The sequence below is a fragment of the Psammomys obesus genome, unplaced genomic scaffold (assembly GCF_907164565.1).
Source record: "Psammomys obesus unplaced genomic scaffold, mPsaObe1.curated_primary_1811, whole genome shotgun sequence".
Classification (NCBI taxonomy): domain Eukaryota; kingdom Metazoa; phylum Chordata; class Mammalia; order Rodentia; family Muridae; genus Psammomys; species Psammomys obesus.
In genome coordinates, this window is record NW_026585504.1 from 17,206,233 (window position 1) to 17,230,829 (window position 24,597).

The following is a 24,597-nucleotide window of genomic DNA, read 5'->3' on the forward strand; positions in this document are numbered from 1 at the left end:
ACTGCGGGGAGGGGGTGATACCTCGCCCCAGCCTCGAAGCCAGCGGCGGTGAACCACAGCGTCAGCCAAGCGCTCCACTCCCCGTAGGGAGAGGGGACCGTAGCGTGCGCGCGGGTTCTCCGCAGCCACCGACGTCCCCGCCGGGTGGGCTTGGCCGTGGTGCCCTCTCCCTCCGCCCCCCACTTGGGGAGGAGGGAGGGCCCAGCGATGCGCTGCTGTGACCGAGCCGCCTCCATGTGGCTGCTGACGGGCCCGGGGCGGGGGGGTGGTGGTGGTGGGGAGCAGGCATGGGGCGCGGCCGCGCCTCCCTCCCTCCCACCCCTCCTCGCGGACGACAGGGCTAGGCGATGAGCAGACGTGAGGGGCCAGCCGGCCGCCCGGCTCTGCAGGACGCTGCGTGGCTCCTGGTCCCTCCGCGTCCCGGGCAGGAGCGGTTGTGGCTCTGGGGTGGGCGAGGCGCCAGCCCCCCGGCTTCGCTATGGGGCACAACGGCAGCTGGGTGTCGCCCAACGCCAGCCACCCGCGCAACACGTCGGGCGCCGAGGCGGGTGCCAACCGCAGCGCGTTCGGGGAGCTGAGCGAGGCGCAGCTGTACCGCCAGTTCACCACCGCCGTGCAGGTTGTCATCTTCGTTGGCTCGCTGCTCGGTAAGCGAACCCGCGGGGCCACCTCCCGAGGACGCAGAGCCGCCGTTGGGGGTGCGGGGGTGCCTGGCCATGTGCGGGGAAGTTTAACGAGGGCGGTCGCCCGCAGCCCGGAGTCTGGAAGTGGAAGAGTTGGGACAGGGCTTCTCTTGGCAGGAGGAGGAGGATGGTACGGAGTGCCCGGTCCTGGGGGAAGACCTGTCCAGACAGCCCTCGCCCAAGGCTTCGGGCTCCGCGCATCACCGCTTACCTTTTGGTGCCCGGGGGTTTCGCTGCCTCGAGCTCTTGTTTACAAATAGGAGCGACGACTCCCTGGGAATCTGTTGCTGATGAGGGAATGTCAGCTCTTACAGTCGAAGATGTGTGTTTTTTTTTTTTTTTTTTTTGCGCCACTGTCTATTTCCCATATAAGAGAATTATTTTATTGAAAGGGCTTTATTTTACCTGCCTGTTTCGGCTTGGTTCTTAGGGACACCAGCCAGGTAAAAAGAAAGCGCGTGAAGTTAAACTTTACGTTGCCTTCAGGTAATTTTACAACCTCCTAGTAGAACGAAATCCGCTGTAGACTTCTCCGCCTGTGTTTTAGGCGCTTAGCAGAGCCGGGGAAAACAAGTCTCAAACTACACACGATAGATCTCTTCCCTTGTTCGGAGAGGATTAAAAAAATAAAAATAAAAATTGACCACAGTGCACTCCCGCCCCTGTTTGTAGGTCATTAAATTGGTTCTCAAAGAGAGCTGCAGGACCTAAAGACGAAAGATTTACTGTACCCGTGGTTTCTCTGCGCAGTGGCTGGTAAAACGGTGTGGCTAGCGTGAGAGCCGCCTCTACTTCCCTTACTTTTAGATGGCACTTGCCCTCCTCTCTTTAAACCATGAGCAGTACAGTCAATGCTGCCTTGGCAAGCACAAAGGATAGTAGCAAACAGCTCTGAATCCTCTGTTGTGAAAAGATGACAATTATGTGTGGATGCTTGTGAAGAAGAGAAGCCAAAGTTTCAAAGTCAGAATAAATTGTATTTTCTAGACACTTGGGAATTTCCATGGAAACCAAGATATCTGAAATATTAAAAGGCCATATTTGGAAAAAAAATAATGTTTGGAATTTCCCTGCATACTTTCTCAAATTGTCATCATGCTGGTCCATTCTGTTGTAATAGTTGTCTTCCACTTTTCGTCATGAGAGCATTTTTGGGTGTAGATGTCTGTGTGACTTTGACTAGATGTGTGTTTTCAAGTGGACTGTTAAATGCACACCTACAAAATAAAACTCTATGTTCCATGGTTCCGAGATTCATTTAACAATCACTGACTAAACACTTACTATACAAAGAGTTAAATTCCAATATTGCTTCATTTAAAATGTATGTTAATGGGAAAGGCAGAGAAAATGACTGGGTTTTTCAAATATTCATCTTTCTCTCCTGCTGTATATATGCATACGTGAATAGCTTTCCCCCATGGCAACTTTGGTGTTGAGAGAAATTTTTTCCCCATGGACTGAATCTAAAAAGTTAAAGTGATCCGTGAATAGAAGATAGTGTGTCTGTAAAAGACATTGTGAGCAGTGGGTGTCTCTGCTGTCTCTCCGTATTTTTCTTTCCCATCCTTGCCTTATCTCAGGTAAATAAGGTAAATCTTCTCTTATTTCAGTTCTTTCCCCCATAGTACTTGGAGTGACATTCAAAACTGCCTTCATAGATCTCTCTAAAAAACAGACTCGTTTCTCCTTGATCTTTGGATATGCCTACCTGGACCTACTAAGAATCTCATTTGCTCTGTTTTCAGAAAACACAACTATAGATAGCATTTCATGTTTCCCTGAAAACATAGCTGAATGCTAATATTGTCCTGTGAGCTTATTCCTCATGGGAGTTCTTGATTCATTGTTTTAGAAGGATGAGATCCATTCAGACATGCGTATGCAGATTTTTTTTTCTCTGGAAAAAAACGTGCCAGTTGAGGCTTAGCACTTAAAGTCTGAAGCAATGTCCAGTTGCATGCAAGGTGAGTAGACTTGGGACCATAGCTCCAAAGTCCGCAAATAGAGGGAAGTCATAGATTAGAAGCAGGAAGAAGGTATAATTGTGGGAGGATGAGTACCATCTGATGATGGATTAGCTGTGAGGTAGTATACTTACTGCTCATCCCAAACATGGGCAAATCACTTGTTCTTTACTTTTTCCCTTTAAACAAATGCAAGCACTCTCTGCCTATTCTCCACATAGAGCTCTCTTTCCTAGGCTTCCAGAGACTCGTTAGTACATGAGGATGAATACTTTTCTTGCACCGCTATCCTGCAGAACTTTAAACACATTTTTTTTTTCCAGTGCTCCGTAACTGGAAAAATGTCCCAGGAACTTGGAATAACTATTTAATCTGAAGGATATTATTTACTATGCTGAAACTGGCTCAAAAATTGCTCAAAAATGAGTAAAGTGAGGGTTTCTCAGCCTTCTTGCTACAACATCTTGGGATACCTTCAGTCACGTGGGAATCCTGGAAGAGGGTCAGATAATTTAGTTCCTGTAAGAGGTGGCTCACACCTCTTCTAGAGTCGACAATTAGAAATCAAAGACTCAGAAAGATATGGAGTCACCATTTCCAATAAGATGGAGCTCTGAGCTCATGGTGACACACATCTTTAACCCTAGCACTCAGGAGACAGAGGCAGGCAGATCTCCAGAGTTCCAGGGCAGACTGGTTCACAGAGGGAGATCCAGCCAGAGCTACACAGACAAACCCTGTCTGAAAACTAAACAAACAAACAAAAACACTGAACTCAGCCAGTTGTGGTGGCACACACCTTTAATCCTAGCGCTCAGGGAGGTAGGATTCTATGTGAATTCGAGTTCTACCTGGTCTACAAATCGAGTCCAGGACAGCCAAGCCTACACAGAGAAACCCTGTCTCGGAAAAACAAAACAAAACAAAACAAAAACAAAACACCCTGAACTCCATAGGCCAAATCTCCCTTTTTCCCAATCTGTTTGAATTCACAATGAAAGTACCCACAAAGCTGCATTTCTCTTTGTTGCTTTGACTTAGAAAGGTCAGTAGTCATGACCAACCGTTACGGCTAAGCTACTCCTACATAGACCGCTCATCACCAGAGCCAGTTATCCATGGAGGAATGGGAGGCATTTCATTTTTAAATGAATTTCCCGTTAAAGTCATCACTGCAGAATTAGCCAGCATGTGAGTATTCTACACTGAAAGCCAAGCCAACGTGCATATATGGTTCTCAGAAGTGTCCCTCCTTTCCCAACTGTCATGCTCTGAAGGTTTGCTGGGCACCCACAGCCTCCTGCGTCCACTTGCTGCTGATGTAACCCCGGTGTCGTGGTCTTTAGGAAATGGGCCTTTTGGAGGAAGTTTAGGTGAGATCAGGTTTAGTGCCAGAGAGCTCACAGCCTCTGCTTCTCCATCTGGTGAAGGCGTAGCAGGAAGGCAGTCACCCACAAGTCAGAAAGGGGGCCTTCCTCAGAACCTGCCCACATTGCATCTGACCTGAGACTTCCTAGCTTCCGGAACTGTTAGAAATAAGCATTTGTTCCAGCCACCCAGTCAATGCATTTTTTGTTTGTTTGTTTGTTTGTTTGTTTTAAATGGCAGCCTGTGTGGGCCACTATACTTAAAATGGTGTATAGTGAATCACTGTGAAACTGATGATCACCAAGTAAAGGTTGTATTATTCTTTTGAAACAGCATCTCTCACTGAACCTGCAGCTAGGCTGTTGAGCACGAAGCCCCAGCTATCTTTCTGGCCTTTTACATGTGTTCTGGGATCTGAACTCAGGTCCTCATGCTGGCTGAGTAAGCATTCTCATCCACTGAGCCATCTCTATAGCCCTAAAGTATTTATTTTAAAGGAAAGGCAGGGAGAAGGCACATGCAGCTCAGTTCGGTAGAGTGCTTGCTTGGTGCGTAAAAGACCATTAGTTTGATTTGAACAGTGGGGATAGGCTGAGGGGAGGAAAGGAGGAAGGGAATGGGCTTGTTGAATCTGCCCAACAGATAGATGAAATATAGAAACACCATTTTGCTTCAGGCTTGTTTTTCGTAGTCTTCTGGCAAAATCACATGGCATTCAAGCAATGTTCATGATACCTGATAGAGACATATACTTGTGCCTTTGATAATAGCTAGTAATTCTTAGAGTTTTCTAGTTAAATACTTGACAGCTGATGTATTACGCTCGCTTGTGCTCATAATTCATAATTATACAGAATAATTTTTAGTTAACCATAATTATAGACAATAGTAATATAATACCAGCTACCTTACATCTATATGCTGTTTCTGTTTTGGCATGTCTAGAAACCCGTACAGACTACATTAAAAAAAAAAAAAAAAGGTATCCTAGTCAGGTGTGGTGTTGCAAACTTGTAATTTTAGCACTTGGGAGGTGGAGGCAGGAAGATCAGGAATTCAAGGCCAGCCTTAGCTACATAGTGAGTTCAAGGCTAGACTGAGCTGCACAGATCCCGTTTCACACACACACACACACACACACTCACACACACACACACACACACACACCCTAAATAAGGTATATCAAAGCTGACCTAAAGAGTCAGGGACATGGCAGGGTCAGTAATTAGCCTGGATAGATAAACCAATAATTCCAATAAATGGAATCCAAATGCCCCATCTTTGATATAATAGAAACTTACTCCACCCATTCTCCGCCCTCCATTTTTATGCCTGTATGTGTGCATGCGTATATACAGGTGTGTGTGCCCAGGAAGGCCAGAGAATAACCTTGGGTGTGACCCTTGGGTATTTCTATCACTTCCTTTTGAGACAGGACCTCTCACTGGTCTGTGGCTCACTAACCGGGCTTCACTGACTGGCCAGTGAGCCTCAGGGACCTCCTTGCCTTCACATCATGAGCTCTGGAGTTACAAGTACCCATCCCCATTCGTGACGTTTTTATGTGGGTTCTGAGAATCAAACTCAGGTCCCTGTGTTCACAAGTGTTTTGCTGATAGAGATATTTCGCTTAGCCCTCATTTTGTTCTTTCCTTAATTTTGTAAAGTTAGAAGACAAAACAATGCTCATTTGGTTTTTCTGTAGTATGTCAGACACAGGAGATCCATCTGACCTCCATCTGAATAAAAGGCGGCGACCCCTTGCTGCTCTGTTCTTGGCTTGCTTATGTATAATACATCTTTCCACTTTCCAGTTCTTCCTGGAAATTTAATTCTCTCTTGAAAACCATTAAGAAAACACAGCATTTAAGATAAAATTTATATGCTGCAGAATTCACCCACTCTGTGGTTTTTAGTACATTCACAGAGTTGGGCAATCTCATTGTTATTTAATTTGGGAACATTTTTAACATTCCAGAAAGAACATGTGCCCATTGGCAATACACTCATCCCCCTCAGTACCCTGAGTTGTAGTAGCCACCAATCTATTTATGTCTCTGTGGATTTTCTGTTTTAGACACTTCATATATTTGAAGTCAAACGTGTTACGATTTTAGGACTGGCTTCTTTTCTTTACAGTGTTTTTTAGGTTTCATCATACTGTAGTGTGTATCTGAACTTCATTACTATTATTTGTTCTGTTTTTGTGATGCTGGGAATTGAACCCAAGGCCTCTTGCTTGCTAGGCAAGTGCCCCACCACTGAAATGTATTCTTCTCAGCTCTCCTTATTGAAAAGTTGTTGAATTGGGGCCAGCAAGATAGCTCAGAAGGACACTTGCCACCAAGCCTAATGACTTGAATGGAAGAAGGACAGAACATGCTTTTGTATGTTGTCCTTTAACCTCCACACATGTGCTGTGGCATGTGCATGCCTGCATGTACAGATACAGTATGGAAAAATTGCTAACTACTATCTCATATTATGGACTTCGTATGTTCTGTGTTTCCATTCATAGTATGGTGGGCATTTGGGTTAGTCGTCTTTTGACTATTATGACTAATGATGCTTGCTGTAAGTATTCAATGTATACAGTTTTTTGTTTGTTTTGTTTTCTTCAGACAGAGTTTTCCTGTGTAGCCTTGGCTGTCCCAGACTTGCTTTGTAGATCAGGCTGGCCTTGAACTCACAGCATCCATCTGCCTTTGCCTTCCAGAGTGCTGGGATTATAGGTGTGTACCACTGTGCCCAGCTTTTTTCAATGTGTAAGTTTTTGTGTGGACATGTTTTCATTTCTTTTGGACACATAATTTAGAGTGGAATAAATGAGTCATAAGAAACTCTTTGGTTATCCTTTTAGAAACTGTCAAATTGTTTCCCTAAGTGTCTGCATAATTTTTCATTCTTACTGGAGTTGTATTTGAGGGTTCTATTTTCTTTTTGTCAATTGGTCATTTTTTTTGTAGCATCTCATTGTAACTTTAGTGTAGATTTCTCTCATAGCTAATGATATGGAGCATCTTTTCATGTGCTCATTACCCATTTGGGCATCTTCTTTTAAGAGCATTCATTCAGATCCTGTCTTTTTTGTTGAATTGAGAGTTTTCTAAACAGCCTGGACACCAAACCTTATGTAATTTGCAAATATTTCTCCCACCCTGTGTGTTGTCTGTGCTTCACTTTCTTTTTGCCGAAGTCAGAAGTTGAAGAATAAGCAAAGCACATTAAAAACAAAAAGTGAGATGATCATTGCACTTGATGCCAGGTGCCTTTAACCAAACTTAAATTGCTCCAAAGTGACATGGTGAGATTTGACTGGAATAAAACTGTTGGGTGAGATTATGGGAAATTGGCAGTGGAATGGGAAAAGAAAGCACAGTAGTGGGAAATCTAGTTTGAAAAAATTAAACATGTGTATACCCATATGTATATGTCTATGTATATATATATATATATATGCATATACACACACACATCTTTAGTTTTATATATGATATATTATTTTTATTTTTGTGTATGTGCATTTGCCTGCATGTATGTGTATGCACCATGTGTGTGCCTGGTGCCTGTGGAGGCCAAAAGAGGGTATAAGAACAGGAATACAGACAGCTGTCAGCTGCCGTGTGTGTGCTGGGAACCGAATCTTCCTCTGCAAGAGCAACAAGCAAAGCATTCAACCACTGAGCCATCCCTCCATCCTCTTCGTATTTCCAACACTTGATCACACTTGACATTTGAACACTGTAATTTTACACCTGTATTAATTACTTTTGTTTCTCTGTGACCATCGTCCATGATAGAAACAACCCAAGGTGGGGGTGGGAGGAAGAGATTTACTTTGGCTCATGGTTTTTAGAGGGTTTCAGTCTGTCATGTCAGGGAAAGCATGGTGGCGGGAGTGTGTGCTGCAGACTTTTCATATCATGGCAGGCTAGGAGGGAGCGTGACAGGAACCAGAGGCTGGGCATAACCTTCAAAAGTCTGATCAGCTGGGCTTTGCCTCCCAAAGTTTTTAAAACTTCCTAGAATAGCTCCGCCAGCTGGGAAACAATTGTTCAAAACACAAGTCTGGGTGGGACATTTCAGATCTAAATGGAAACGTTTCATGCCGAAGGCTCATAGACATCTCACAGTGAGAAATGTATTTAGTCTAACTTCTGGAGTCCCTAAAGGCTTAATAGTTTCAGTGCTGCTAAGACATACATATCCAAAGTCTCTACTGAAATTCAAGACAGTCCTTTAGATGTGAGCCCTTACAGCATCAAAAGGAGAATCATATACTTCCAACATTCAGTGACACAGAATTTCTATTCCAAAATGGAGGAATGAGGGCATTATGTGAGATTATGAGATCATGAGATTATGAGATTAAAGAGAGATGAAGTCATTAGGGTAGACTTCATCATCATAGCTCCATGTCTGATACTGAGATGATATGGTGTCATGAGTTAGGCTCTAAAAGGCTTGGGTAGCATCTCCTCTATAGCTGTGTCACATGCAGCCCCCATGGCTTCTTGAGTTGGGGTCCGCAACTTGCCTTAGCAAATGCCCCATGTTCTTGGCATCTTCAGCATCTTGGAGCCTCCGTTCCGACTTAGGTTTACCCTCACAACTTTATGCAGAGTCCTCTCAGGAGTTCCTGTGGGGAATATGATCTTGCTATGTATTGCCTGACCTCACTGACTTCTCTCTGGAATGTCGATGGAAGCCTGAATGACCCTGTAACTCTTGTATTAGGCATCCTTGCAAAACCAGCAACACAACTGAGATGCAGGTTTCTGTTGCCAGTTTAAACAGTAGAGTGGTCCGCTTGGACCATGGCTACAGCACCCTTTGAGTGTCTGAGTGGCTAAACCATGGAAAACACTTCTCTAGTGTGCTGGCTAGTTTTATGTCAGCTTGACACAGGCCATAATGATTTGAGAAGAAGGAACTTCGATTGAGAAAGTGCCTCCATGAGATCTGGCTGTCGGTAAGCCTGTAGAACCTTTTTTTAAATTAGTGATTGAGGGGGAAGTGATTGAGGAACCCATTGGAGGTGGTGCCATCCCTCAGCTAGCGGTCCTGTTCTATAAGGAAGCAGGCTGAGCAAACCAGTAGGAGCAAGTCAGTAAGCAGCACTCCTCCATGGCCTCTGCCTCCAGGTTCCTGCCCTGTTTGAATTCCTGTCCTGAGTCCTTTCAACAAGGAGCAGCAATATGGAAGTGTACGCCAAATAAACCTTTTCCTCCCCAAGTTGTTCGTGGTCAGCAATAGTGACCCTCACTAGCACACCTGGTGAGTTTTTTGCAAAAGTAGAGGCCCCTTGATAATGCTATCTTTCATTATGTTATTTTTAAACATTTATCTATTTTTATTTATTTGTACATGTGAGTGCTTGATCACTTGTATGTGTGCCACATCTGTGGAGGTACCTATGGAGACCAGATGAGGGTATTGGAATCCCCAAGAACAGGAGTTACAGGCTGTCATGAGGAACCCCAAATGGGTACTGGGAACTGGCGCTGAAACCCATGTCCTCTGCAAGACCAGCAGGTGTCCTTAGCTCCTGAGCCATCTTTTGAGTCTGAGCACTTTCCTTGAGACAGAAACTCTTTCAAATGAGTGTAGTTTTATACCTTGAAACCTCTGATGGGTGGGGTCCTGCCTGTTTCTGAAATGCCCACAAGACATCTTTCCTGTTACAGTGCAACATTTGGCTTCTTGTAGCCCTTGGGTCAGTTGGTGAGCCTACAACTTGAATGAGGCAAACTCAGCTTCTCAAGGGAAGAATGAAACAAGCCCGAGACTGGGGTGGGAGATTTTTAGCTAAAATACTTAAAAACTCAGTTTTTGCCTTTATACTTGAACTAGTAGTGGTTATATAGCTGACTGTTTTCAGGACCCCTCTTTAAGCTTAGATCCATGAATAATTGTTGAATTTAATTGTTCAATTATGATTTGTATAAGTTTGGTTCTCTTAAAATTCCACTATAGGCTAGAGTATTGCTACGGATTAAAAGGAGAATAATTATGAACAAAAACTTTCTCAACACACTGTAAGGTGTGGACAAAAGTCAAGAAACTGAGTAGGAGTTCTGAGCCCTCCCCTTTATTACTGTATAGTTAAAAATACAAAAAACAGTAACCCCTTGCTAGCACACACAGGCTTTTCTTGATAACCTTACACTGAAAACTAGAGTTTTCAGTTTCTCTCTCTCTCTGTCTCTCTCTCTGTCTCTCTCTCTCTCTCTCTCTCTCTCTGTCTCTTTGTCTCTCTCTCTCTCTCTTTTTCTGTCTGATACTTGAGGCACTTTTGACTTAATCTGACACCATGGTAACCATGAAACAAGAAAACTTTCACCCAGGGCTTTTTAGTTTATGGCACAAACCATGTTATTTCATTCAGTCACCATAATAACTATGTGAAATGATACAGAGTGATGCTCCAATGTTATAGAGAGTTATGGGTGGCTGTTCAGGCAGCAAATTGTCCCTGTCAATTTTTTTTTATTTTTATTTTTTGGAAGCTGCACTTCCTATTTACTCTAGTAACTAATTTTATTCCTTCTCAAGTCTCTGTTGGGGTTAAAGACAAAAATAGTTACAGTTCCACAATTAAGCTTAAGTTGTTTAGAATTCAAGAAAATGTTTTCATATAGGTAATACCAACAAGGATAAAAGTTAATTTAGGTATAGAACTCTAAACTTGTCAAGATAGATATGATAATCAGATTCTTGATCCTAAGTTGCTAAATACACATGGACTGGACATTGCACATGTAAATCTTGCCTAATAGTTTTCATAACTTTTATAATTTTTATTTGCATTGAAAGAAAAGGAGCTTTTTATTAGACTTAAAGGGGGAAATGTTGGTATAATATTCTTGTGGAATGTATACAATTTACCCTTCTTCATTCAAATGCTGATTTCTCTACCCCACTATCTGGTTTCAATCCGGACATTGCATGTCTCAAGTTTATGTAAACGTTTGTTCTCTGCGTTGTTAATAAAACAACCAGCCCCAATGCTGAGCAATGGAAAGACTAGGATGGGATATCCTGGTCTGGAAGGAGAAGAAGGAAGCTAGGGGGAGAAGCAGGAGGGAGCAGCAGAGGTCAGCAGGAGAGAACTTGGAACCATGAGGAGAGATGAGCTAGACTAAAAGCAAGTATAATGGGTGAAATCTGAATGATAGGAAACTATGTGGGCTTGGAGGTTTAGGATGGAGTAACTATTGCCCAGCATTGTGCTCTAGGTTAATTAAATAAATCCTACTCTCTGTATGGTGATTTGGGTATACAGCTTGGTTTAGGAATAACCGCTGATTAACCAAAAGATAAACCAATAGTAAATATTAATACCCACAAGGGATATTTTCCTTTTTTAAAATTGTCTAACTAAATCTTTTCTTTCTAATAGCACAAACCCTGAAGTTCCAAGAGCAAGTATCTGGAGCATGCTTGCTGGAGACAGCAGAGCTGTGTTAGCTTTCTGTCACAATCACAAAGTGCTTGAGGCTATCAGTCTTACATGGAGAAAAGCTTCATTTGGGGCCCTGGTTTTAGTTTATGGTTGTTTGTCTCCATAGTTTGGGGCCTGCAGAACAGCATGGCAGAGTATACAGTGAAGCAAAATGGCGCGTCTCTCAGCATCCACATTGTTTTTCTAGGTCTCATCTAAAGATTCTGCTCCTGCCTGACAGGGCCGCAGGATGGGTACCAAACCTCCAATGTCTGAGCCTTCAGGGGGACATTCTAGATCCCAACCACATCACGATCCTGTTGTCCAAAGAAGAGTCATATGGCAAAGAAAAATGTTCACTTGAGAAGCTGACTTGCAAGAATTCTCAGGCTTTATTTACACAAGGGAGCCCAGTTTTGGCAAAGAAAGCATGCAATAGGCATTAGGCAGAAAAACCATCTTGGGACTGTAATTTTCTGTTGTTGTCTTCTGTGAGAGTCCCTCAGTAGTTCTCTTTTCTAGCTCTACTCTTAGCCTGGGAGAGACAATGGGCACAGGAGCCAGCCTTGCTGATCCTAGGTCCTGTTTACTTGTCCATGGTGATCAGGTCAGGGCTGATGTGGGACCCGTGCTTTAGCTGTCAAACGAACCAGTGCTTAATGTGGAGCTGCTGGTAGAGAAGCGCTCTTTCCTCGGGGGTTTTCTAAGCAGTCCAACGGAAGCTGGAAGCTGTCTGCTTGGGATACGAGGCGAGAGGGAGAAGCAGATGTACGGGTAAGATGGGGAGAGTGAAAGACATGGATGTGAAGAGCAGCAAGGGAAGCGGAATAAAGGAGCTCTGGTACTGTTTGAAACCGAAGGGCTCTGGAGCCCAGTTCTATCTCTATATTTTCCAGTTACACAAACCCCCAAACCACAAATCTTTTTTTTTGAAACTTCAACTTGTGTTGAGTCACAATAAAAAGTACAGAAGTAGCATTATTCTTGTCCCTCATTTGGATGAAAAAAAAATTCAGAGGGCTCAGAGGGTTGTTTAGCAGCACATTTTAACAACCAGTAAGACCCTCTGCACTGGAAATTGGATGCCATGCAAGAGACCTAGAGCCTTGAGAACCCAGCAGGTGCTGAAACCAGCAGACAGCCTCTGATGATTTTAATCTTCATTTAGACACCTACTTTCACTCAGCAGCTTTTCACATATAAATAACGTTGATAGTTAATATAAAAACCCAATAATGAGGAGAGGACATCCAGGTCTGTTAGAAAGGAGAAATATCTGTTATCAGATGTCGCTCCTCAAAATGCCTCTGGGTTGGATGGAAGCTGGCTTCTGTGTTTGGTGTTTCCTAGCCTCTGGTTGGGGACAAGGCTAAAGTTGAGGCCTTAGAATCTCAAAACCACAACCCTCTTACTGTAGTCATTCTGGGGCACCCTCAGGAAGTCCAGATGTATGGTTGGGGCATGCTACCTTGTGTCTTCTGCTTCTCATGGCCAGGATCCAGCAGCTCACTCCTGCAAGGCCGAAATCACTGTTGTCAGCTGATCAGTGCCCAGGGCTTGTCAGAGGAGTGAGAGCTCTGCTAACGGGAGATACAGGCATCCAAGCACCTAGAGGAATCTGGGCCAGACTCTTCACTGCATTGTCAGGTTCAGCAGACAACACAAAGGGAGAAACAGAGAGCAAGCATCAGGAGGGAGCCAGAGTGGAGGCAGCATATACAGCCTGCGCCAGCTTCCGGCTTCTTTGAGACATCAAGTTCTGTCCTGTGGAAGGCCGTCCCTGGATGTTCTCTGTGCCATGAAATATTCTCCTCTGCTTGTTTCCCACAGCTTGTCTGTCTGCCTCCCTCCCTCTCTCAACTCTTTCAATATGTAACACAGGCTGGTCTTGAATGCTTGATCTGCTTCTGCCCAACTCACCCTCATGGCTATCTGCCATCTTTTAAATTGCAGGTCAAACGTCAAGGGGCCTCTCCTGTACAATTATCCAAAACACTCCCCTCCCTGCTACTGTCACCTCGGCCTGTTTGCAGAGCTTGTACCCCCAGAAAGGACTGTACTAGTGTAGTGTATTGTTGTGCTCTGTGTGAAGACAGGAACTTTGCTGCAAGCATTGCTGTGTCTCTGATGTCTAGAATCTTGTATAGCACATACTTGCTATTCAGTGGTTAGTGATTTGAAATGCCCGAGGAAAAAAAAAATTAACTGCTTTCCAGGTTTGCGTGAGACCTAGGAACCTGTGGGCCTTACAATGAAGTTTGCATAGACAAGATTCAGACCCATGTAGCCATCTCCAGTGCCCTGGAGTAGTACCTTTTAAAGTTGGCAATCTGGAAGGATGGCAGTTCTCTTGTTAGGAAACCGTAATGGAAGAATTTATGGCTTGGCTTTCAGTTAGAGTAATCTATGAAATAACGCAGAAGGAAACAGGCAGAGCAAGGTGTGTGGGGAGATTACTGCAGATGCTGGAGCCTTTGGGATCCTAGGCAGGACTGGGAGTATTGCTAGCAGAGTTCTGAAGTCATGGCTTTTCCCATGGGAGCGTGGCTGAGAGGCAGATGTTGTCACCAGGAGTCAGCTGATACTTCGCTACCTCTGCTGGCACACACAGCTCCTGGGCGTGTGGGGTCAGAGTGGGCCTTCTGTGCTTCCGTCAAGTGTTAGGAAAACCCCTCTACCTGACTGCCGAGGAAGCTTAGTAATGGGAAGGGGAGTCCACTAAGAACCCAAATAGTAGAATATCTTCGTTCCAGTCAAGGGAGCCAGCAAATGCTAGAGCAAAAGCCCGAGTTGTGCACAATGTAGTAGATTTTACAGATGAGTTGGATGAAACATGACCCGGAGTGGCGTGTGTGCCCAAGGCTGGCTGTCACTTGTTCACTCACTTGTGCATACACAACTCTCAGCCTATTTAAAAAAAAAAAGCTGATTTTACTTGGATATAGTTACAGATTCCTACGCGTTTGCAGACAGCCGGGCCTGATGGTGCATGCTTACAACCTGAGGAGGATTGTGAATTTGAGTCTAGCTTGGGCTATATAGCAAGATTCTGTCTCAGAAAATCCCAAACCAAACCAAAACCCAACAGATAATAATGAAATAATGTGTGTGTGTGTGTGTGTGTGTGTGTGTGTGTGTGAGACAGACAGACAGACAGACAGACACGTACTAGGTCCTCTACTCAGTTTCCTAACGACAGCGTTTTGCAGTACACAGTAAGTGCACATGTGGGGTTTGTGTGTGAGGGGGGCTCAGTACCACAGCCAGGATTTCACTGCTATTTCTGTCTCTGCAAGGGTTTCTCTTGTGGCACTTTTATGGTCGCACCCACTTCTCCCCTGCCCCCTGCTATCCTTGTCCTTGGCCATTCAGTCTCTTCTCCATTTAGATAAGTTTTCCATTTCAATAACATTATAGAAATGAATGATATCTTACATAACCTTTTGCAGTTGGATTTTTTTTTTACTCAGTCTAATTTTGGAAATTTATCCAAATTATTGCACGTATCAATAACTTATTCCCTTTTATTTTGATTCCATTTATATGACTTTTTTTTTTTTTTGGATGAAAGTATGGGTAACCCGCCATACTTTCCTGGTTGTCTCCAAGCCACACGCTCTCTGTGTGCCGTCAGATGAAAGAGTCAAAGCACCACACTTCATTTAAAACGAAAGGCCCTCACCTTCCTGAAATCCATAGTCCACACCTGTTGCTTGGTAGAAGGCTGGGGCTGGGCAACGAAGTCCCTTCATCTGCTTCCTTCTTCCCCTCAAGCCTTTGGCCAGGTTTTCTCGGCTGGGGCTTGTGGCAAAGGACTGAGTAAGGAGAGAGGTACAGATGGCAGAGAAACTTCTGTCACTGATGTTGTTCTAAGTACTTCTGTAGTCTCCAGATTATCACCCGTTTCCTTGATGACAGCCATATCTTCACTGTGCCCTCAGCCTATGAGTGCCATTGACCCCAGCTAACTCTACCCCTCCCCCCCACCGCTACTGAGGTTATAGATGTGCATGGTCTGGGGTCTGGGTTTGGGGATCATGTCTGTGCAGCAAGTATGCTTAACCACTAAGTTCTCTCTCCAGCCCTGGAATCTGCATATCCCCTCCCAAAGATTTGTGTTTAATTCTGTGAGTCCATGTGCACATGAGTGCATGTGCGTGAGCATATGTACGTGTGTGAGTATGTGGGTGCCCGTGGAAGGCACCGGATCTGCTGGAGCTGGAGTTACGGCTGGTTGTGAGTCCGCTAACATGGGTTCTGGATACTGAACGCTGGTCCTCTGCAAGAGCAGCAAACACTATATTAAGCACTACTCAGCCTTGGCCCTTTCCAGCTCTAGCTCAGATACCTTACTTTCCAATGCTCCATTGAATCTGGCACCTTGGTCAAATTTCCTCTTTCCTGTCACAGCAATATGTGAATTCACCAAAAGGTTGTATGCCTACTTAAAATGTATGGCGCGGTTCTGTCAAAGCCCTCAGTACTCTCCTTTCAAAATTAGAACCTGATTTTGCTGGGAGAATTTTGAAGCTATCTCATAGAGTTTCTAGGGCTTACTACCATTGTTTCAAATTGTGGCGCTAAGACACTAAATATCCTTTAAAATAAACCCACGAATGGCATGGCCATTGAGTATTTTACAGAGATCCGGAGGTGCTGGTCTGATGTTTTTGTAGTATTTCCCCCCCTCCTCCCCATTTGTGTGGTTTCCATTCACACACTCCATGATACAATCAGAGGGCCATTCCAGAGTACACAGTTTCCAACCCCGGTGTTCAGGAATGATGAATGATAATCTCTCTCTCTTCTGTGAGATGACCTCTAGTGGACCTAATGTATTATCATCAGCTAATTTCAGGCCATCCTGCCTTCACTAAAGTTCAGATAATTTATCACTTGTTCCAAATAAAGTAATTGGAGAGTGCCTTGTATTAAAAATGACTTTGTATTTTCCGAGCCAGGGTGTTTGAGGACACCTCTGCCTTGTGTGCCCTAAAGCGTAAATGCTATTGACTCCCTGGTTCCCCCCCCCCCCCCCCCCGGCATCCTTGGGTGTACTCATTTGCACCTTTAATTACAGCTACTTTTTGTTGGGACCTACTGTGCAGTTTCTTAGGAGAAGAAACACTTTTTGAGGTTGCTAAGTGGAAAGGAAAGAATAACTCTCCAAAGTCTATGCAAGTGTGAATTTAATTTCCAGGAACACGGAGTTCAATAGAGACTCATGCAGAGACAAAATAATCAAATTTCAGTTCCTAACCCCTCTCATCGATTGACAAGAATAGCATCTTTTGTGTTTGTCCTGTTGTTTCTGAGGATTGCTCCCAAGACTGCAGATCGTTAACAGCAATGAATCTTCCAATGATCAGAGTCTGAAAATGAAGCCCTCTGCGTCTGCTATGTGAAAGGAAGGGCGAGGGACTGCTAGAATCTGTTGTTCTGCTGGACACAAGGTGGTTTTTATGTGGGCGCTTCACATTGGCTGAGGGGCACCTGACTAATTTCCCAGAGTCTGTTGAGGCAGTAGGTATCAGGGTCACCCTACCCTGATCCCCATGATGTAGTCCTGGGGGTCAGACCATGAGGCCAAATGTCTAGAGACCAGAAGAGAGAAAGGTGGCTCTTTAATGTACTGAAGTCATTCGGAGACCTTTGTCCTCTTTGGGGAGTAAGATTGTCTGCAGCCAACTTTTTCTTGCAAAGGTAAATTTGAGAAGGGACGCAATGAGACATTCAGTTTGGAGTATTTGGTGCCAGCTTTACTGTTATTTTATTTTTAACAATTATGTGCGCACACACCAAAGATCAACTTCGGTGTCATTCCTCAGGAACTATCTGCCTAATTTTTTAAACAGGGTACCTGGGGCTAGGCTGGTGGGCCAAGGAACCTCAGAGATCTGCCTGTCTCCTCCCCAGTGCTGGGACTGTAGGGCAGCTTTACTGAGTGAGTGCATCAGTAAAGCTGATGCAACATTAATGAGCAGCATTACTTCAAGGCTGAGGAGAATATAAGAAAAACAGAGAGACTCTAGTATTACTGGACAGGACCCCTCCATAACTCCGTGGATGAGATCACCGAATTTCCAAGCCCTGTTCCTGAGAACGGTGTCTGTGATAATCCCCATCTTGTAAATAGTCATTAAATTACCTATCCGAAAGTCAGGAAGGGAGTTCTGACGTTTGTTTTTTACGGTGAATCATTTTATAAGTGTTGTGTTGGGCGATGTGACTGTCTTTCCATTACTTTGGGTGCCCTTGGAGCCTCCTTGTTAGCATGGATGACCAGACAGGCTGTTGGGCTGTCAGAAACGTGTTGGAACTACCTGAAGCCGTTCTAATTCTAGTATGTCTTGGAAAACCCTGAATCCTTCTTTACATGTTCTTGGTATAGGTTTGTTTTTTTTTTTTTTTTTTTTTTTTTTTTTTTTTTTTTTTTAAAGATCAACAAAACTTTAATTGATGTAGAAACCCAAACTTCAGTGTGCCATCTAAACACTGGATTCTTCTCCCCTAAAACCATTTCAATTAAATTTTTTTTACACTTTTTTTTTTTTTTCTTCTGGGACTGTGGTCAAAGATTGTTTTCAGCTGGGCACAAAAGGGACTGGAGAGGGCAAGTGGGTGATGAGAAAGAGCAATTAAAGGCTATTTGGCTTTGGGGAGAATTGTGACAGATTTAGCATGCAAATCTGTTGTTAGAACATAGGCGACCGGGGTGCAGGTGGGCAGCTTTGAAAGCACATTTCTCTGTGATTTGCCCTGTGTAGTAGGCCCTTTTATTGTTGGTATTCGGCATCTTTAGTTTTGACTCCAGGGCCTTTGTGTCTCACCCTAGGACATGAGGGTAAAGGCTACTTTAAATCTCTTCTGCCCCTTTGAATCGCGACATGAGTCTTGCGGGGAGGCTGGCTGGCTTAGCTTAATTTACATGTAATCCTGCTGGCCTGTGCAAATGTTAACCTGTTGAGTGGTTGAGTTAAATGTTTACTGGGTATTTCCTGTGCTGTTGTTAGGCTTCTCTGTCATCAGCCTTGTCTTTATCAAATTTAGGAGGTTACATTAGCGCTTTAATAATTTTTAAATAATTTTTTAACTTAAATTAATCACAGCATTTTGTTGTTGTTGTTCCGAGACAGGGTCTCTCCGTGTTAACCAGGCTGGCCTCTAACTCACAGATGTCCCCCTGTCTCTGCCTCCCCAGTGTTCCACTACGCCTGGCTAATCACAACACTTTAATTCTTTTAACAGCCTATTAGTTTTTTGGGAGAAGGGAGGATCTGATTATGCCACAAAACAGTACTGCTCTCCGCAATCTGTCTTTTGTGTCTTTCTGTGCCTTCATTGAAAAGATTAGTTTACAAAGGCTTAGTGATCAGTCATCATCTTTTGGGAATAACTGTGAAACTAGTTATGAATTCACAGAGTAGAACTGTCTTCTAGCCCATATGGGTTTATCTTGTATTCTGATGTATTTTGTCAGAGACGGTCACTGAGTGCCAGTTCTAGTATGTCTGCTGTGTGTCTTCAGACTATCAGTGCAGAAGGTGAGGGCGTGATATGGTCTGTCCTCAGCATAGTCACATTCACTCCTAATAATTATGCATGTCTTCCTGCCAAGCACCGAAAGTAGTGTCAGGCCGACCAATTTGAATTTTGTTCTACTTTTTCTTTTCCCTCCTCTCGCTGTCCTTAGCCTTTTGGCTCTATCCTGTGCCTTCCGCAATTCCTCGAGGCTCTCCAGAGTCGGTGGACAATAGTTCTCACATTTCTTCAGTGTGTAAAAGACTCTCTTAGAATTTCTCCTGAAATTCTAATTCAGGAGGTCTGGGATGCTGTACTCCCAGCAAACTTTTAGGTAATGTTCACATGGCTGCTGTACAGACTATATGAACTCTGAGCACTAGAAGCTAGAAGACTTGGCTGGTGTTCCAGATAAAAGTCTAAGCTTGAGTAACCCTCTAGAAAATGAAGGAAGGTCTCTGGTGGGTGATTCCTTCTCTAACTGTGTGTGTGTGTGTGTGTGTGTGTGTGTGTGTGTGTGTGTTTGCATGTTTTCAGGTGCATGTGGAGGTCAGAGGTTATTATTAGGTATCCCCTTTAATCAACTCTCCACTTGATTTAAATGGGATCTCTTGTTGAATCTGGAGCCCACCCATTTGGCTAGTCTAGCTAGCCGACTTGCCCTGGGGAATCCCCCGTCTCGACTTCTGCCCACCATGCCTGTTTGGCTTTATATGGGCGCTGCGGATCTGAATACTGGCCATCACATTTGTGCTTTCTTTAACAATCACTCTCCCCATCTCCAGTGTGCTTCAGCATATAGAAATGAAGTACACCTTTGTCTTTGGACTGGTACCTCCCTCAGTCCCTCATCGTCAAGGTTGCTTGCTCCCACTGGTTGCTCTGCCCCTTGCCCCTGCCTCTGCAGCGCCTTTTTCTTTATTCCATTCATAGTCGATCTTGGAAGAACAGCCCTGCTGTTGGAACTAGTGTTATCCCTTTCTGGTTTCGCTTCAATCCGCCACTCTGATCAGACCACTCTTCTCTTTAGAAGCTTTCCGTGCCTTCCCACCCTCTCTAGCTCTTTATAATGAAATCCCTAATGGGGCTCCTGCTTCCCTCTCTGGCCTGCTTCTAACGCTGCAGGAGTTTCACAGGAGTTCATTCTCAGAGCACACCAGTCCGTCATTCTCCTTGCTGCCATGCTTTGCCATCTCTTGTTCCCCTGTCCATAATAAACCATCGCCTCCCACTTTTTTTTGTCTTAATCACATGACTAACTCCTCTCATATATACAACTTCTTTGTATATTCCTTCCACTCTTTCATCCCCACAGCTAAGAGTTTGCCTAAAAGAGACTTTGAACAGTAGGTGTTTGAAGAGTTTAGAACTGCAAAGGCTATGGGAGACTGGTGAAGCCGGAGTAAATGCTTTTTGCATTGTGAGTTGCCCATGAGCCCGTGAGGGTAGGGGTAGGATGTTACAGTTCGGATCTGAAGTGTTCTCCAGCGGCTCTCATCTGAAACACTTGGTCCCTGGCTTATAGTACTAGCAATGGCATTTCTGTCTCTGCTTGTATTTCTTACTTGCATAATTCAAGGACAATTGAAAGGAGTTCTTGTGTGCTCCCTCTCGAGGCTGCAGCTCTAACGGCAGGGTTATGATGGAAGGGATATTATCTCAGCTTCTTACTGAAGGATTTAAGGGTACTGAATCACTGTAAAATCACCATAAATCTTATTTTAAAATAGAGAAGAGTGCTCTGTAAATGAGGAGAAAAAAAAACAATTTAAAATTAGTTTATCATTGTATAAATTATTCTAGCTTACTCACACAACGTTTATCACCGTCATGGGAATGGATTAATAAAATCTTACCAGATGCAAATATATTCATTATGTCCATAGAAATAATGATGAGTGGTAAGCTTGGAGCTTCAGCATCATCTTGCATTGGCTGCCCCTCATCGTTTTGTTGGCTTTCAGAGTGGTTACAGACGTCACAGAATTAACTTGGCATTCTCAGCAGAAATGGAGACTAGAGGAAAAGAGCTAAGAGGATGCAGATGTTGAGGCTGAGCGAATGGTTGGCTGACCATTCAGCTTGCAGTGTACAGGCACAGGAAGCTGAAATAAATTAAGACCCGGAGAAACTAGGCTGTGGCCAAAGGGAAATTTTTGATAAAATTTGAAAATAATTTCCATAGCTGTGGTCACGATCCTGAGGCAACAGATGCAATTTGTTGTCGGATGGGTTGCCATGGCACTTGCTGATCAGAGGAGAGGTGGTGAGAGGAGAGACTGAGGACCTTCAGACTATAAACCCCTTGCGCAGAATGGCCTTTTGTGTAAGCTCTACCCATACGTAGACTCCCCTGACCACAATAGGCATTTAATGTGTATAAAGAACGAAATATTTACAACTCAGTGAAGGGAACACCTATGTTTGATAAAGAGGTTTTGGGCCTGCTGTGTCTCATAGTGACCTAGATTCCTGTGATGCTAAGACAGCCGTGTAGAAGGGAGTGGCCAGCTTCATTAGGTTGCCACAAGTACCAATATAATAGCCTTTCCCCGTGGGACGCGGAGCTGCGGCTGAATTATGTTCTAGCTAGAATGCCTGGAGTGGGAAGTCAGGCCTCTTTGTTTGTGATTTTCTGGCCAGTCTGCTGCCCTTCAGCATAAGGCATTAGTTCAGAATGAACTCAGCCTCCAGTAAGCTGTACCAGAATACCAAAGAACCACAGCCAGGGCCGGAGGTGGGATTTTGAATTATGAAAGTTCCTTGTCGTAATAGTTTGTTTTGTGAAAGAGCACTCTGCCATGCTGAAGCAATTCTTCTTTTGAGGATAATGTTTCTGGGATAAAAATAGACTTTTACATAAGACCATTGCAGGTAGTGGCTGAAGGCTTCTCGAGTGGGAAAGCTTTAGGTTAAATCCCAGCTCTGCTATTTGCTGATGTTTTATCCTTGGGTCAGCTTCTATTTTTAGTTAAAAAAATTTTTAAAATTATAATATATAAATCAGGGGCCGGGGAGATGGCTCAGTGGGTAAGACTGTTTGCCATTCAAGAAAAAGGACCTGAGTTTGAATCTCCACCACTCATGTAAAAGCTGTCCTTGGCCCTGTATCCCTGAAACTTCAGCCTTTGAAGGCAGATATGGGGGGACCCCAGAAGCTTGTTGGCTAGTCAGCTAGCCTAGCCAAAACAGCCAGCTTTGGGATCAGTGAGAGACTCTGTACCCAAAGGGAAGGCTTGGTAGCCAGACATAGTGGCCCATGCCTTTAATCCGAGAACTTAGGAGGCAGAGGCCTCCAGTTCAGGGCCAGCCCTACACAGAGAGTTCAGGACAGCCAGGAATACATGGTGAGACTCTGTCTTGACAGATAGATAGATAGATAGATAGATAGATAGATAGATAGATAAAATATAGATAGATAAAATAATGTAGGGATTGATAGACAACTAAACACCCTCCTTTTGTCCCTGAATGCACCACGTGCAGATCACACACATGCAAACACACACCTTCACTCACATGCACATGGACACACACACACACACACACACACACACACACACACACACACACACAGGTTTAATAAATAATAATAATAAGTGAATAAGGAAATAATGAAATTTCTCATCTTATTTTTTTTTTCCATTTCCAACATTCTACAGTGTATAGCAGGACCACATTCATTGTCTAGGATTCTAGTACCAAAGTGCCCCAACCCAAATGGTCTAAAACATCAGAAATTTGTCCTCTCAGCCTTGGGAGGGGCCAGAACTCTAGAGTCAGGGTGTGATCAGGGCTGGCTCCTTCTGGGAGATCTTCGGGAGAGTACCCTGCCTTGTGCCCTTCTCATGGCTCATGGTGGCTTCTGTCTTCTTTGGCCTCCAGGGGTTGTAGCTGTGTCCCTCCATTCTCTGCTTCTGTGGTTCATTCTCTTCTTCCCGAGGTCTTTCCTGCCAATGTGCGTTTTCTTATAAGAATATTACACATGTGCATCTAACACACACACACACACACACACACACACACACACACACACACACACCCTTAATAAGCCATTTTCATTTAGTAAATAAATCAGGAAATAACAGAACAGGGCCCACCTTATTCTGCCGTGACCTCACCTTAATGTAATGACATCTGTAAATACTTTACTTTTAAATAAGATTGTGTTCACAAGCTGAGGTGGGAGGGGTGGGGTAGAAGAAGAGTTAGGACTTGAACATAAACTTTTTTGAGGGGCACAGATGAACCTCTTCAATGGTGAACTCACTAAGTTCACATAGAAACTCATGATCTCATTCTCTCCTGTCCTCTCTCCTGCCTTTTCCCTCCTCTTCTTTCCCCTCCCCTCCCTTTTCCTTCCCTCCCCTTCCCTTCTCTCCCTTCCCCTACTTTCTCTTTTCCTCTCTTCTCCTTCCCCTTCTCTTTCCTCTCCCCTCTTCTTTCTGGGATGGGGGTTTCATGTAGCCCAAGCTGACCTCAAGCTAGCAATACAGTGAAGGATGACCTTGAACTGCTGATGCTCCTGTCTCCACTTCCAAAGGCTGGGCTCACAGGTATTGTATGTCCCCACGCCTCAGTTCTCCTATTGTCTTTAACTTCCACTTATCAAGTCATTGACTTAGTGGTTGATAATCCCTTTGCCTACTGTATTCAGTATAAGTTCCCTGCTTTAAAGTACCTGTTGGTGAATCTTAAAATTCATTATATCTAATGAGCACTGAAATCCATACATATTTATAGGATGCCATGTGATATTCTGATATATGTATACATACATACATACATAATGCGATGTTCAAATGATTTCTTAGTGTAAGAAACTGTTTTTCCATCAATCTGGTGCTTTCTCAGACAATTAGAAACAGTGCTACCTCAAGATCCAGCTATACCACTCCTAGGCATATATCCAAAAGATGCTCAAGTATACAACAAGAACATTTGCTCAACTATGTTCATAGCAGCTTTATTCGTAATATCCAGAATCTGGAAAAAAAACTCAGATGTCCCTCAAATGAGGAATGGATGCAGAAATTGTGGTACATTTACACAATGAAATACTACTCAGCAATTAAAAACAAAGAAATCATGAAATATGCAGGCAAATGGTGGTAGCTAGAAAAGATCATCCTGAGTGAGGTATCCCAGAAGCAGAAAGACATACATATATACTCACTTATAAGTGGATATTAGACATGTAATATAGGATAATCATACTAAAGTCTGTACACCTAAAGAAGATAAGCAAGGAGGACCCTGGGTAAGATGCTCAATCCTCATTCAGAAAGGCAAATAGGATAGACATCGGAAGAAAGTGAAAACTAGGAACAAGACAGGAGCTTACCACAGAGGGCCTCTGAAAGACTGCCCAGAAGGTTATTTAAGCAGATGCTGAGACTCTTTGGGCAGAGAGCAGGGAATCTTTTGAAAGAAGAAGGAGATGGAAAGACCCGGAGGGGACAGGAGCTCCACAAGGGGAGCAACAGAACCAAAAAGTCTGGAGACGGGTGTTTTCTGAAACTGATACTATAACCAAGGACCATGCATGGAGATAACCTAGAACCCCTGCACAGATGTAGCCCATGGCAGCTCAGTGTCCAAGTGGGTGTCCTAG

The 24,597-nt window shown here is 44.0% G+C and overlaps 1 protein-coding gene across 1 annotated transcript in view; it reads left to right on the forward strand.

The window, feature by feature from the left end:
• The first annotated feature begins 281 nt into the window (after positions 1-281).
• Positions 282-24,597, forward strand: part of Gpr176 (G protein-coupled receptor 176) — a 93,155-nt gene continuing 68,839 nt past the window's right edge. Inside the window, exon 1 of the mRNA XM_055598334.1 lies at positions 282-647. Within this exon, the coding sequence (XP_055454309.1) occupies positions 479-647 (169 nt within the window). The 5' untranslated portion in view covers positions 282-478. The remainder of the gene's footprint in view (positions 648-24,597) is intronic.